The following is a 16603-nucleotide window of genomic DNA, read 5'->3' on the forward strand; positions in this document are numbered from 1 at the left end:
AGAGAGACAGGAGGGATACATACAACCTAACAGAGAGAGAAGAAAGACAGACACGCACATACACACACCCTGGAACAGGGAGAGAAAGGAGAGACAGGGACTATGGGGGATGGGAAAGAAAGGGATAGATTTAAAAACAGAGATCAGAGAAACAGACATACATGGGCTGGGAGGAGAAAGAGAAAGAGGAAGGTGGAGCAGAGACAGAAGAGAAAGAGACAGGGACTCCTGCTTGTGGAGAGAGGAGGGAGAGCCAGCCAACCTCTCCCTGTGCCTGACTCCTTATCACATTGCCATTTCTGGGGGTGGTCTTTTCCCAAGCAGGATTACCTTGTCCAAAGCATGGAGTAAAGCAGAGAGGTTGAAATCGAGATAGACACCAGTGAAAACAAGATTTAGACATTATGTAGCCAGAATCGGCCTGACACATTACCTCTGTGCTAGCTCTTCTCTGGGTCCCAACAGGTGTCCTTGTACCATTCTCTTCCCCTCTGGGCTTGGAGGCAGTGAAAATAAGTCTCTGAGGATGAAACTGGAGCTTGGGTTCATTAAGATGCAGAAATGCATGGACAGGGCACACCTGCCATAGTATTGCTAGTGGAATAATTTTCAGTGCTGTTGTTTTTCCAGCCTAGAGTGGAACAGTACTAAAAGTGAAAACGAAAGTGTTGGTCCTCAGTTGTGTCTGACTCTGCAACCCCATCCTCTGTCCATGGGATTTCCCAGGCAAGAATGCTGGAGTGGGCTGCCATTCCCTACTAAGCAATAGCCAAAAGAGCATTTCACAACAACATCAGCCAACTTATCTTTCCATCATGGGCTCCTTCTGAGCCCAGATAGACCTAATTTTGTTGAGAAGAACAAGGAGTAGCTAGTCTTGATCTTTCTGACAGATGCAAATTCCATCCCATTTTTTCACAGGCAGAGAAACTGTCATGAGTATCTCTGTAAGCTGTCTTATTCTACCTCCTTTTCTTCTTCCCCTTGCCTGTGGTGCAAGAATAAATTGGTAAAGTGTTTTGAAACACCTGTGCGCAAGGCCCTGTGCTAGGAGTTGGGGGTCCCTGGCCTGAGAGAAGACATATGTACCTGAGGATGTGTCAGTGGCAGGTGTCTGTCTGGGTTTAGGGCCAGAGAAGCAAGACAACAATGGGCTGGTGGAGTCACAGCAGGAAAATTTCCCATGGTTGGAATGGCATTTGCACTGGTCCTTGGAGCTCAGGCAGAGGATCTGGGGATGGTATTCCTGGGGATAGCCAGGAAGTGGAGAGCTAAGTTACAGCCAGGGGACAGGGAAGAGGAAATCTAACTGAGTGCCTGCTCTTGGCAGTGATAGCAGGAGGTCAGGCTGGAAGGGTTAGGACATGACCTGTTTGAGGTTCCAGTGCCCTCCCTTAAGAACAATGTGTTTTGCTTTTAAGTGGCCCAAAAGTGAGTTAGGGAGGGGCAATGATGACAGTATTTTCTGGCTCAGTGACTTTCCATTCTGAATGAATGCATTAATATTAAAATCCATAGTTCTGTACTACAAATGAATCTCACCTGTTTCTCTCAGTTTTTACTGAAGCCTCATATGGAAAGCTATAGCTTTTACTGTGTCAGCTCTTGCCTGCCAAACAATGTGTAAAAAGGATTTGAGGGTAATTTTTTTAAACTCCAGATAGTGGATCTTTTACTAGCTATAATGACTAAAGCCCCTTAATCATACTAAACCAGTTTGGGCATTGTATAATCCAATTAACAGCTTTGCATAATAAAAGGTGAGCACTTTAGGTTACAAATTGCATGCTTAGGAAAAAAATGACTGGAATGATGATGGGTCTAGAAATGAACTCTTCTTATAAAAAGGAAGGATTAAAGCATCTGAGAAGGAAAATCTCACCCAGGGCATACATAGTCCCAGGGAGATGGGGGAACACACACAGTAGGAATCATTCTCAAAAATCTGAAATGCCAACTGGTGGTAGCTGGTGGGTATGTCAGGGAGGAGATTCAAACATCAGAGGTAAGATTGGATTCCAGCCCTGAGATTTTTTTTTTTTCCTGAGATTAAATGTGTCTATAAACGTTTTATTATTCATAGCTCATGATTCATCTTTATGAGCAATTGAATATCTAATCACTTATCTTATTTAATCTTCCAACACTATAAAGCAGGTGATAGTTTGGTCTTCATCTTACTGATAAGGAAATTGAGGCTTAGAAAGGTTAAGTAAACTTGTACAAGGTCACATAGCTAGAGGCAGAGGAAGGATTTATACCCACTTCCACTGAATTTCTAAGTCCATGCTCTTAGCCTCTCTGCTATGCCCTGGGCACTATGCTGGATGATGGGGATGCAGAGAGACACAGCCCCTGCCCTCAAGGGGTTTATAAGTTAGTGCTGGAATGTCATTGCTCAAAGGGCCCAGATAGATTACTTAGTCCCAAAGGCTGAGACTTGCCCAAGATTGCATAACTGCAGACAGATGAGATTCATTCCCAAACTGCCTGTGCAGTAAGACCCACACAGGCAATCACACTCGCACTCAGACGCTCTTCACCCGCTCCATCATTAGAAAATGGCCCGCTATGGTTATTTATATCTAACACAATGCCCCTAAAAAAAAAAAAAAAAAATGCCCCTAAAACAAGCCCTACCCATTCTCACTTGTTTTTCACAACCATAATTACATTACCTCAACATTGTTGGTGTTTTCTTTGTTGGTGGTTTTGAGTATCTTGAATAATTTCCATTTGCCCATGGTAGTATTTAGCAGTATAAAAACTCTCAGTTAAATTTTGATGGTGATAATCCAGTCATTCAAATCTGTTCAAGTAGACAACTGATGATTCTTTGGGCAGGGCGGGTGTCCAGAAAGTGAGCAGGTTTGGGCTTGGCTGAACTGGGGGAAGTAGAGAGGGGAGAAACAGAGGGCTCTGCCAGTCAGGGTTGCTTTCTGATTGGAGTGGGGATGAGGAAGCTTTCTCATCTGACTCTTCTGTGTCACTGATCTTGGAGGGGGCACTCTATCCCTCTCCCTGTGGGAGGAGGCTGGCACCAAAGTGTATGTTCCAGTCTTCTCCATGTACTCTCCAGCTAGAATTAGCAGGGCTGGGAAGTGGGCCTTGGAGGCCTGCCTCTGATGTGCTCAGACCCTCCTGCCTGGAATTTCATGGACCCTTAGTACCCTTCACACTCTACACCTCACCCGCCTTCCTCTCTGCCCTGCTTTCCACCTTCTGTTCCCTTCCCTGTCATGGTCTTCTCCCTTGGTGCTTACTTTGATTTTCTGATTGCAGACTCTGTTCTGACTGAACAGTGGTCATTCTGTGATGAGCACCTTCCAAGGAAGGATTTGGGTCCCTCCCTCTGGCAGCCTTGGGAAGCTGGTGGGTCCTGAGAAGCAGTGAGAAGTCCCTCCCCAGAAGTTACTGAGCCTCGGGGCTTTCTTGAGCCACTGTAATTTTAAACACCTTTAATGTCCTCAGTTCCTCTTTTATTGTTAACAAGTGACTAAACAACATTCAAAAAAACTAAGATCATGACAGCTAGTTCTATCACTTCATGGCAAATATGTGGGGAACAAGTGGAAACAGTGGCAGATTTTATTTTCTTGGGCTCCAAAATCACTGTGGATGGGCAGTAACTGCAGCCATGAAGTTAAGACACTTGCTCCTTGGAAGAAAAGCTATGACAAACCTGGACAGCTTATTAAAAAACAGAGACATCACTTTACCGACAAAGGTCCATATAGTCAATGCTATGGTTTTTCCAGTAGTCATGTACAGGTGTGAGAGTTGAACCATAAAGAAAGGTGTGTGTGTGTGTGTGTGTGTGTGTGTGTGTGTGTTAGTCACTCAGTTGTGTCCGACTCTCTGTGACTCCATGGACTGCAGCCTGCCAGGCTCCTCTGTCCATGGAGTTCTCCAGGAGAGAATACTGGAGTGGGTTGCCATTTCCTTCTCCAATGCGAATTTTACTAGTAGTAGTTTAGTCGCTCGGAGAAGGCAATGGCACCCCACTCCAGTACTCTTGCCTGGAAAATCCCATGGACGGAGGAGCCTGGTAGGCTGCAGTCCATGGGGTCGCTAAGAGTCGGACACGACTGAGCGACTTCACTTTCACTTTTCACTCTCATGCATTGGAGAAGGCAACGGCAACCCACTCCAGTGTTCTTGCCTGGAGAATCCCAGGGACGGCGGAGCCTGGTGGGCTGCTGTCTATGGGGTCGCACAGAGTCGGACATGACTGAAGCGACTTAGCAGCAGCAGCAGCAGCAGCAGCAGCAGTTTAGTCACTAAGTTGTGTCTGACTCTTGCAACCCCACAGACTGTAGCCTGCCAGGTTCCTTGGTCCATGGGACTCTCCAGGCAAGAATACTGGAGTGGATTGCCATTTCCTTCTCCAAGAGAAGGCTGAGCACTGAAGAATTGATGTTTTCAAATTATGGTACTGGAGGTACCATAATTATGGTACTCTTCAGAGCCCCTTGGACAGCAAGGAGATAAAACCAGACAATCCTAAAGGAAATCAATCCTAAATATTCAGTGGAAGGACTGATGCTGAAGCTGAAGCTCCAGTATTTTGGTCATCTGATGTGCACAGATGACTCATTGGAAAAGTCTCTGATGCTGGGAAAGACTGAGAGCAGAAGGAGAAGGGGGTGACAGAGGGTGAGATGGCTGGATGGCATCACCAACTCAACATGAATTTGAGCAAATTCTGGGAAATAGCAAAGAAAGGGAAGCCTGGCATGCTGCAGTCCACGGCATTGCGAAGTGTCAGATAGGACATAGTGACTGAACAACCAGACAGTCACCATCCAAGGACATTTCTGATAAACATGTACTCAGCGTGTCCTTGACCTCAACGTGCTATGTCTGGAGCTTTGAATACCAGGCTAAAGCATAAAAGATTCACACTTTGTAACTAGTGGAGAACTAGAAAAGATTCTGACCAGAGAAAACAGGTTATCAGAGTGAAGGGCTGAGGTAATTTTGTGCCAGCAGAGGACTGAGTTGGAGTGGGAAGATTGTGGGATCACAGTCATTGACTGAAGTGATGGGAACGAGGGTAGATATGAGAGTATTTATGAAAAAGCATCACTGAAAATTGCTGTCCATTTTGTTATAGAAAGCAAAGGAAGTGTCAGTTATGAATATGGAACTGTATTTTTCCAAGTGTGGTTCTTGGACCAGTTAAAGAACCCAACTCAGGTCCACTTGTCCAACATAGAGCAAAGCCAATGTACTGACATCAAGTCCTAGTGAAGGAAAGTACAGTATTTTTTGCAGGGTGACTAGCAAGGAAAACAGGAAGCTGGTGCTCAAAAGACCTGAACTCCTTAATAGTTTTCAGGGAAGGGTTTTTAAAGGCAACATTAGGGGTACACACACAGGGTATGTGATCAGTTCATGGACATTCTTCTGATTGGTTGGTGGTGAGGTAACAGGGTGATGTTTCGAGAATCCTAATTAGCAACCTTCTATTTCCATCCAGTCTGGGGTCTACTGCTTGTGGTCAGCATGTAATCACCACTCTCCCCTGGATAGGGGTGGGAGTGATCTTAGTTTCTGCAGAACGACTCAAAGATACGCACCAGATTGTTATCCGTATTCCTTCAGGAGGAACTAGGAGTCCTGTGGCTCTGTTGTTCTAATCATTAACTACATGAGCCTCCTCTTTGAAACCTGAGGAAGGCCAAACAAGAACAGGGGACATGGAGAGGCTTTTGCACCTGAAAGGACCTCGGAGATCCTACTCAGTTTCAGTTCCTCCCTTTCTTTGATGTTCCTCAATCCTGAGAGGAACAGGGGTGGGATAATAAAAGGAATACAGTTTTGGATAGAGAAGTTAAAAACTCAGTTTAGGGGGGGACTTGCCAGGGTTTCAGATCTCTGGCATTAAGATCATCTGGGCAGAGTTGGGGCTTGTTAAAAACAGATTATCTGGTCCTGTTCCACACTATTTAGTTCAGAATCTGTGGATGACATGGTGCCTGTGTTTTAGAAAGAACCCCAGGTGATTCTGAAGCATTCTAAAGTTTGAGAGCCTCTGACTTGAGAGATTCAGTCCTTAGTGATGAAAAGTGTGGTGATACCATAAACAGGAATCAAGGCACTGTAGTGAGGAAATGCTCTCAGGAAGCTGCCAAGGACAAAGATGAGTTCCAGTCACCCCAGCCTGTAGGGCTGGCCAGAGTGGAGGGGCCCAGGGGAGGAAGACTGCTGGTCTCCTAGCTGGCTTCCACCTGGCATCACATGTGTCAGGAGACAGGACCATGGTTCTCAGGGGAAGATAATCTGTTCACCTGCTAATGAGTTTCAGCTGAGCCCTCTTGGAAACGTGACAGCTTTCCCTGCCATAGCAAGACATTTATTTTGATCATACTTGTTCCAAAGATGAGACAGAAAATGAATTGCTGATAACTGATAATTGCTGATAATTGGGCATTTCAAGTGTTGCCCACATGCTCTCCAGTCACAGCCAATGGGGAGCAGGGTGGTGCTGGCAAAGGATGAGCCATTCCCCTTTAGAACTAATGTGCAGTGTGCTGTGTAAGGAAGCAGAAATAATGATTTGATGGACTGTCCTGGGTACTCTCACACATCATGTGTACTGGAGCCTTTAACAGGACAAAATGTATTGTTGACACATGATGACGTGTCAGCCCTCCTCCCTGAGCTCAGAATAATGGCTTCTACAGAGTTGAGGGGTGGGGCTGGGAGGTAGGGGGGCGTGAAGAACTGAGTGGGGCAGTTCTTCACTTTATGTAAAACATCTTGCCTATTTTATCAGGGATCAGATTATGACACAAAATTAATAACATATTTCAAATAAGATGATTGATCAGGGAGAGCCAGGGAGGGAATCAGTTGGAATTCTGATTTCACAACTGTTTGCTAAACATCTTCATTTCTTTTCATGGTTTTGCCCTTCTTCACACAGAAAGTTCTCACATCAGATTGGTTGAGTTAATTCACTCATTTATTCAGCTGATGTTCTTTGAGGACTTAGCAGTAAACCAAACAAAGCCCCTGCCCGTGTGGGGCTTATATTTAGGAAGTAGAGAAAAACACTACTGCAAACAAACAAATATGTCATAGGTGCTAAGTGATAGCCAGTGAGCTAAATGAATAAGCCATGGAATGTGTTTAAGAAAAGGTTCCAAGTATGTGAAATGGAACCTACACAGTCCTTGGGGCCAGAATGAGCTAGGTGCATTCATGAAAACAGGAGAACGGTCAGAGTACCACAGTGAGTCAAGGGAGAATGGACAAGAACCTAGGTTCCTCTAAGTTATGATGCCCTTAATTTATGATGGTGCACATTTTGGTGATGCTTTAGCCACCTAAACCATTCATGTAAACAGAGCTTAGACATCAACTTAAAACTGTGTTCAAAGGTAGTTGCCTTAAAATGCAGGGTCCTCCTGCATTTTAAGTTGGAGTCCTTCTCCAGTGTTAAGTGAAAGTGAAGTCACTCAGTTGTGTCTGACTCTTTGTGACCGCATGGACTGTAGCCTGCCAGGCTCCTCCATCCATGCAATTTTCCAGGCAACGATACTGGAAAGAGTCACTCTCTCCTTCTCCAAAATTAAGATTCTATCATATTAGAAGAATCAAAAAAATCAGAGTCCCAGGACAGAAAGCAGCTACACCTTTGATTTTCTCCCATTCACTTGGTTGCATTCATGCCCACAGTTCAGAAAATATCAATACTTCTCTTCAAAAGGACTTTTCTGTTCTCCTTAGCAGCTAGAAATAACTGTCTCCTCCCCTGAAAAACAGAGTCTTGATTGTATACTGGTTGGAATAAACACAATTAGATGAGGAAGAAAGGGGGTGATTAGGGAATTATACATAATGGCTGTTAGATTGACTCCTGAATCCAGTTCAGGATGTGAGTGTCCTCCCTTGGAAAAGGCTGTTCTGGGAAAGGACTAATTCTGGTGAAAAAGTTGGGGAAAGTTGGGGCGTGAGAAAGGAGGAAGAACTTTACAAGTGGTTTGCAAGATTACCTGCCTGCTGTTGTGGTGAGGAGTCCTGGGCTGACCAGGACTACTGTCCCCAGTGACAGGGCAAAGAACAGGCCTCCGGCTGAATGGGTTGGCACAGCTTTCCCTGAGACAGTAGGCAGCCATGCTTGCACCTGACTATTCATGTCTATAAATATTCATTGAGTATCTCCTGCGTGTGCAAGGCTGGTGGGGACACTGGGGGCAGGCAAGTGATGAAAGGGTAGCATACAGTGGTGGAAACCTTGTACTTCTTCAGGAACCACCTGCAAAGTGAGGCAGTGCAGAGGGAGGATACACACAAAGGGAGAACTTTGAGTGCAGACTGTGAGAGGTACTGAAATGGAGGGTCCTAGCTAAGGAGTATGGAGCTAGAGACATTCAGAGTCATATGTTGAGAGGACGAGTTTGAGTTGACTTCAGCATGTCTTAAGCAAACCCCTCTGCCAAGTACCATGCTATGTACAGGAATCACAGAGAGGTCAGAGTCTAGTGGAAGAGACCAGCCTGTGGGCAATAATTGTAGTTTGAACAGAGCAGAGTGATACCACCCCCAGCCTGAGTGGGCTGTTAAAGAGAAAAGACTTTCCAAAACTAGAGATTTTGAGATGGTGCTTAAAGGATAAATACGAAGGAGCCTGGGAAGTAGATGTAGGGAGAAAAAAAGAGACATTTCATGTGAAGTGAAAAATAGCAAGAACAAAACTCAGAAGGTAACAAGCAGTTTTGGGGATATTGAGAGGTGGGACAGGAATCCGCTGGAGGTGGAGTTTGGGGTAGGTAGGGCTGGTCACAGAGGACTTCACATGTCATGTTAACGCTTCCCTCATAGCTCAGTTGGTAAATCATCTGCCTGCAATGCAGGAGACCTGGGTTCGATTCCTCGGTCAGGAAGATCCCCTGGAGAAGGAAATGGCAACCCACTCCAGTATTTTTGCCTGGAGAATCCAATGGACAGAGGAGCCTGGTGGGCTCCAGTCCATGGGATAGCAAGAGTTGGACACAACTTAGCAACTAAACCACCACTACCAAAAATTATACCCCAGTGAAATGCCTTCAGGAATGCAAGGGTTAATTTGATGTAAGCCTAAATTTATAATTCTTCAGATGGATTTCATATCCCTAATTTTTTTATCATTAGGATCCAGCTGTATTAATAATTTATAATTTATTTTTAAACCTTCGTGTATAAAATTACTCCTTTGAAATTAAAGGCACATCTTGCCAGAATCAGATTGAGAACTATCATTGGGTGCTACTTCCCACTCAAGTTCAGACGCACACCTGTCATTTATCAAAACCAGAATGTGAGTATGCAAATTGAAAGAAAACATGAAAAAATCTGTCATCTGCTATCCCTTGTGATTCACTTGCTTCTGTACCAGTGACAAGTTCCTCTTCCACCCAGTTTTTCAAGGCTTTCTCCTGGAGGGATTAACCTTACACCTGCTTCTTCATCACCCCATGCCCACTCACCAAATCCTAGCCATTCTGTCCCCTAAATATTACTCAAACCTGCCTCCTCACAGACACTGCCATTGGCCTCATCTGAGCTATTATTGCCTCTTGTCAGGATTTCTATAGGAACTTCCTGTTTTCCTGCCTTCATCCAATCGATTCTCCACAAAGCAGTCAGAGCAATAATTTTTAAATCAAATCTGATGGTGTCGTTCTCCTCCTTTAGTTAGCCTTTTAGGGGCTCTTAGGCCAAACACTGGAATGGAGCTCAGCCCACCAAGGCTTAGCTCTATCTGGTGCCTGCCTTCTCTGGGCTCATTTCCTACTAAAGCCTGCTTAAGCCATGCTGATCTTTTCAGTTGCTAACTTGGTTAAGTCCTACTGTCTCTCAGGTCTCAGCTAAACCTCATTTCTTCAGAGTGAGCTTCCCTGGCTTTTGGCACTTTTCACCCTTGCCATTAATGATGAATTGTGTGGTTTCATATCTAGTGCTCATTACCCACCTAGACTGAGTTCCTAGAGTCAGGGCCAGCCCTGCTTTGTTTAATCCTGCACCTCGGGCTGTCCTCTGGCCTGACACTAGGCCACCATAAGACGAACAATATATATTTATTAGAGTATGTGAATAGCCATATCCCACACATGCTTCTCTGCATCCAGAAGACCCTTCCTTCAGACAAAAAATAAAAGGAAAACCTCCTATTGTTGGAAACACTTAAATACCAATTCAAAACCATCAGAAGTATCATTACCTATCATCCTGTACTATCCTAACTATAACTGATAATTGACTATTTTAAATAAGATCTTGTAGATGAGAGAAATTAAATAAAGGGGCACAAATAAGGGGTACCTTGATTGGTGCTTACACTTTGATAGGGTCCGGGGTGAGGCTAGAAACTCAATTTATTCTTCAGCCAGTGATGTTCAGGTTCTGGGTCTCACTAGACTTCCGATGCTGCACATTAATTTACAGTGTGTCGCTAAGTGCCAGGCACTGCTGGTGTCTGCTCACAAGCACCTTTCTCTGCTATGCAGTCCGTGTTAGAACCCTGTATCCCCAGGGTTGGGGACCATGAAATCAAAGGTCAAGAGAGCTTATGAACTGTCTGAAACAAAATCGACAGAAATTATCATTTTGAACAATTCATTGATTACGTTTATCTGTCCTCAGGTACTTCTTCAGTCTCTATGTATTACTAAAGTAATTTTATTCCCTTCCTAAATCTTTTGCTTTTATATTTGTTAAGTTGATTTCCCTGCAGTCCCTGAATCGGCATTGAGGTTGCACTGTTTTCCCCACAGCTCCAGTTCTAATGAAAGAAGTTAGACTAAACGGAGACAATGTAACATCACAGAGCAAAGTTATGTGTAAACTAAGTAAAAGCCTCTTAAATATGAAATAGACTTTTAAGTGGTTAAATTTGAGCTAATTGAGTAAACTAGGTGTCACAAAAGGAAAATAAATTGACATTTTAAAGAAACCAAAATAACTGAAACAGTAAACAAATTGCTTTTAAAAGAAAATGTTTAAAAGTTGTGAAAACACCCCCAGGGAGTATAAAAGCTAACCATTTATGAACTAGTACATACCAAACATTTCTCTCTAACCAATTTGCTTTAGAATATTATTTAGAATATTTATTGAAAATGAAATAGATTGAAATTTTAGAGGTTGAAAATGAAAAGGAACAAAATAAAATTCATGAAAAAAGTGCCAGAGAAGTAGATCACACTTAACTACTCAAAACGAATTTAAAAAAAAAAAAATTATGATCTGAAAATACGTCATAAATTCCAAAGCACTCATGAAAAGCTACAAGACAGCTCTTTTGTATATAAAAATTATCTCCAAGCTTCAGTTCATTCTCAAAAGGGGATTAATGAAAGTTTAAATATGCATAAAAATTATAAAGTTACACCATCCATGGTACACAATATATGGAAAAATTTGTGACTAGAAATGTTTATCTTTGGCTTTGCATGCTAATACCCATCATCCCTTTTACTGTACAGAACTGTGGGATCAAATTGTGGTAAGTCAAGTAAAAATGCACTCTCCTGATTTTTTTTTGCTGAAATATCACCATAAGTAACTCAAAAGAAAAGTAGGCTCTTCTTTATTCTGAGAAAGGGATATTTAAAGTTCCTTTCAGTGCTGCCTTTCAGTGTTTGCAAAAGGTAAAAATTCAGTTCACTTACTATTGCAATTTCTTTCTGCAGATATGCCTCCAGAATATTAAAAAGTATTGTCAGATTTTTGTTAGTGTCTAAAATCTTTTTGATTGAAGTATAGTTGATTTACAATATTGTGTTAGAGTCAGGTGTACAGCAAAGTGATTCCGTTTTATACATATATTTTTTCAGATTAATTTCCATTATTGATTATTATAAGATATTGAATATAGTTCCCTGTGTTATATATAAATTCTTTTTGCTAAAGTGTTTAAGCTCTTTACACTAAGTGTTTAGATAAAGTTATTTTTTAAAGGCTTTTTTCCCCTTTCATTTTCATGGATAATTACCTGACTTGGCTTTATACCATGTACTTTTGTTAAACCTCATTTTTATATTTATATGTGCTTTTCTCTAATACCATCTTGGTATGACTTTATGATATTGAAAGTTTCCATACTTCGTACAATTGCAGACATTAATTTGTCTCAAATGTCAGAGGATGTGAAGCCAAAGGGTAGATTCTATAGAACCATAACTCCCATGCCTACAATCCAGGCAATGATTTGGTCTCTCTGCTTACCACAGGACAATCTGTAAAAGAAAGTATCTGTAAAATTAAAGTATCCTTTTAAACAGGCCTAGTCCATCTAAATAATTTTCCCAAAAGTCCTTCTAAAATCTGAGAAAGCTAGCACCTCATTAATCAAATGTTTAGTTGAAGTTTACTGTAGTAGGAGTAGAGTCACATTAGTTGAATCTTGGCAGGATCTGCAATAGGTATGTCTGTCCTGTAATTCTGATTTAATTGTGGCCATTTGATTTATTGAATGCCAACTTCTCAGAGCCCAGATAAACTGCTTCCCTTCTCCCTGGGATGCTGCAATTCATGGGGTCGCAGAGGCGGACATGACTGAGTGACTGAACTGAACTGAACTGAACTGATGTGGACAAATGCAAAAGGGACTCCAGGCTTTGATCCTGCCTATATTTCAAGGGTTTTACTGCCCCTCAGGACAACATATTTCCTCACCTTCTCAGCATTCCCTCACCCATCCCTCTTTTTCAGCTGCCCTCAACTCCAGGGAAAATGTCTTGAGGCCAATCACTATACCTTAAGTCGGGAGAACATGGAGTTTCTACTGCTTCCCAAGAGCATCAGCGATACTAAAGACCTTACTTTATTTGGTTGATTGGTTGATGCTGATTGGAGGAGAAAGATGAAAAGAAACCAGAGACCACAATTGTCCTGGTGATGGGCTATCTTTAGTACAGTTCCAGTTGGGGATTGACTACTCTGGACTTTACTTCCAGTATTAGGGATGGAGTCCTAGGAGAGCAATGAGGCAGGGTCCCCATGACTTAGTGACACTTCCATGAGCATTTTTATGGTGGAGTGAGAGCGAAGGAACTGCCCTGACCTGATACCGCCTGTATGTGTGCTCAGTGGTTCAGTCATGTCCAACTCTTTGTGACCCCATGGACTGTAGTCTGGCAGGCACCTCTATCCATGGAATTTTCCAGGCAAGAATACTGGAGTGGGTTATCATTTCCTACTCCAGGGGATCTTTCCGACCCAGGGATTACTGCCTAATTTCCTGCAAGTGTGTCTGACTTTATGGTTGGAGTCAAAGTTGTGAGAGGGTTAAACTGTGTCTGGTGGTCTATGTAGCTTGTTTAAAATAATGGGCTTATTAAGGCTGAAAAAACTGAACAAGTAATGAGAGGATATTCTGGAGATCAAAGAGGAGGAGCTGAACTTAGTTAAGGATGGGATTGTTATATTGCTAATGACAGTAATGAAATCCCTATCATGGATTGAACATTTCCACCTGGACTGCCACTTTCTAATTGGGATGGGACTCTGATAGCCTAGCGGTCACACATGTTGTCACATGTCTTTCCTTTTGCCAAGAAGTCATTGTTTCTGTCTTCCTTCTCTGACTAGGTGTTAGATTGGATTGAAAACCACGGCGAGGCCTTTCTCAGCAAGCACACAGGGGTCGGGAAGTCTCTGCACCGAGCTCGGGCCCTGCAGAAGAGGCACGATGACTTTGAAGAGGTGGCTCAGGTGAGATGTGAATGGTTGTATGTGTTTGGATCCTGGAGAGGGAGACCAGGGCTGTGGCTTTGGTGTTTGGTGGGACATTCTGGGCTGCCTTCCTGCCTGATGCAAGGAGATCCTTGTTTTGGATCACTAGATGAATGGTAAATAAATATTTGTCAACTGCAGACAGTTGCAGTAGAAAGAGTAAGGCAGGGAAGAGGTAGCTGGGAAGGGTATCAGTACAGGATGATAACCCTAACCCCATGCTGTCTTTCCTTACTGAGGTAGAGGAATTGGGTGTAAAATCCGTTGCCAGTTTGCTCATGTAAATTACAGGTCAGAGAGAAAATAGAGTGGGGAGGCTTCCTCTGTCACAGGCATTACTTTTCCCTGTCCAGCCAACAAGTAATCTCTTGATATAATCCACCTCTCCCTGCTCCTGCTTCCTGATTAGACTGTGTCTTTATGAGAGAAGAGAGTGTTGTACCTTCCAAAAGGCTCCTGCTTTTAGGAGGAGTGTTTCCTCCGGAAAGGGAGCGCAGTGGGTGTGGGCCACAGAGGAAACACGGACATGCAGGTGCAGTCACCACATCACTGCCCTGCAAACAGGCCTCTGGAGATGGCCTCATATTCTGGAAATGAATCCTTGTTCATGTCTTGTTCCCTGTCCCCATCCTGGGGAAGGGAGTGGGCAGTGGACCTGCCTAGCATCCTAGAATTGGTAGTCCCCATAGGAAAAGCACCCGTGACCATGATGAAGGCAGGTGGACGGACAGTCAGTAGCCAGCTGCCTCAGCTCTGCTTTGTCCTGTGCAGTGTGACCATCATGCTCAAGTGATGAGAAAGGAGGTGATCCAGGCAGGAGAGGGCTCTCTCTTTCTTGCTTCTGTTTTCAACTAGGTGAGGGCCACTGGGAGGAGAGAAGTGGATTTGACCCAGAATTAGATAATTCCTGAGTTAGAGATCAGTGTCAATCAGTGAAAGCATTAGAAACCTGTGCTGGTTGTTATGGGCTGCTGGTTATGAGACAGTCACGAAGGGCATCACACATCGTATGAAGTCAGAGGCTGGGAGCCACGGGTCAGCAGCACTACAGAGGGTCATGACTGAGTGCAGAAACCTCTTTCAGCTTCATGATTTTATGATTCTTTTGACCCAAGGCTGATATGACAAGGGAATTCTGAGCTCCCATTTTCTGCATTCAAGTTTAAAAACTGTCTTGAATGAAAGCAGGAAAAGAGCTGTCTCATCTGTCACAGTCCCTGGAAATATGCCCTTCTGCAGGGAAGAGCAGAGAAGTGGCTGCCGGTGGGGACAGGTCTGCTGCTGCTAAGTCGCTTCAGTCATGTCCGACTCTGTTCGACCCCATTGACGGCAGCCCACCAGGCTCCCCCGTCGCTGGGATTCTCCAGGCAAGAACACTGGAGTGGGCTGCCATTGCCTTCTCCAGGGACAGGTCTAGAGCAGCACAAAGTCCCTGAACCAACACTTCTCCGCTCATGGGATAGTGGATGCACCTTTGAGTCTCACTGCTTGTTACTGTTTGAGGTAAAGATATTTAAGGCAGTCATTAAAATAAATAGAAAGAAATTATATCTGTGAAGAATGAATGTTGCAATTCATTATCTGTCATTAAACTTTAACTTAAATCTTGTGTTGATTACCTTTGAATACATTTTAATTCATTTGAAGGAAATTAATTAAGTATTTATGAGTCCTCCTTCATCCTGCAGATGGCACTCTTTCAACAGCCTATGTAGAAGCCGAGCTGCGTGAGTAAGGGAGCCTCAGTCATGACAGCCTGACAGACAGATGGTGAGGGGTCAAGGCCAGGGGGCTCACCAACAGGTGTCTCTGCAGGCCTTTCTAGTCTAAGCTGCTGAGATTGTCCATGCTCAAATATAGAAGAGCTGGGGACCAGGAGACCCCTTCTGGTCCAGACAGATACTTGACTCAAGTTGCCCATAAACTTAACAAATGACTCAGGTGATAGAGTAAATCAGATTTTTTAAAAACACTTATTACATACATACACACACACACGTTATATATATGTGTGTATATATGTGTATTGTGTGTGTGTGTGTGTGTGTGTGTGTGTGTATATATATATATATATATATATATATAAATGTGTGTGTGTGTTGCATGTTAAATGTCACTGGCGGTATAAACAAGCATAGGAATGGAATTGAGCATAGCTGTCCGGGGACAGATGCGTCCCTATCTGCTCAGGAGGTAGAATGGGCAATGGTGCTGCCATTTTGTCCTGAGATATTTTCTATAACTCAGGGGAGTATACAAATGCTTGTGGTTTAGAGAGCAGCTGTGCCCACTCTGTTAATGGTCTGCTGTATGACCTCATTATCTGAAATGCCAGACTCTCTGTAAGCTGGTTTAGTCAAAAATTAGCAAGCATTCACATTCAAATATATATTTTTTAAAATCTCAAAGCCACAAGTCACATTTAAGTAGCTAAGCACTAGTGTAACATTTTTGAAAGAACAGACCATTCAAAGAAAGAGTTAAAGAAATATTAAAAACACAGTCACAATTAGGTACTTCATTCAGTAATTTCTGATTAGTTATTTCTCTAGCTGATCCTTGCTTTTCTTCAACCTTGAATACATTTTTAAAAAACCTCATTCTGAGTCTTAGGGTCAAAAAAAGGCAAAAAATGGAAGAGAAATATTTTGGTGGACCTACTAATGACCTTGCCCCTAAACGATATTCAAAGTATAATCAGCTAACTTACCAGGGTAGTAGGGGTGAGGAGAATAGGATAATTCATAGAGATGGATAGCCTATGTCCACAGAATTGGACAATTACACTCAGTTTCCATGTCCCATCAAGTCTCTGTGTAGTGCCCTGTAGAAAATGAAACAAATGCATAGTTTCTGTCTTGCAGAACTCACAATCTAA

General features: G+C 43.2%; 1 protein-coding gene across 31 annotated transcripts in view; it reads left to right on the forward strand.

Annotated features, from left to right (window-relative positions):
- Window positions 1-16603, forward strand: part of KALRN (kalirin RhoGEF kinase) — a 689644-nt gene that overhangs the window by 309801 nt on the left and 363240 nt on the right. For all 31 annotated transcript variants that reach the window (XM_019956772.2, XM_019956779.2, XM_070800327.1 and 28 more), the window contains one exon: window positions 13582-13704. In XM_019956772.2, coding sequence (XP_019812331.1) covers window positions 13582-13704 — 123 coding nt within the window. The remainder of the gene's footprint in view (window positions 1-13581; window positions 13705-16603) is intronic.

Source organism: Bos indicus, chromosome 1 (assembly GCF_029378745.1).
Source record: "Bos indicus isolate NIAB-ARS_2022 breed Sahiwal x Tharparkar chromosome 1, NIAB-ARS_B.indTharparkar_mat_pri_1.0, whole genome shotgun sequence".
Lineage (NCBI taxonomy): Eukaryota > Metazoa > Chordata > Mammalia > Artiodactyla > Bovidae > Bos > Bos indicus.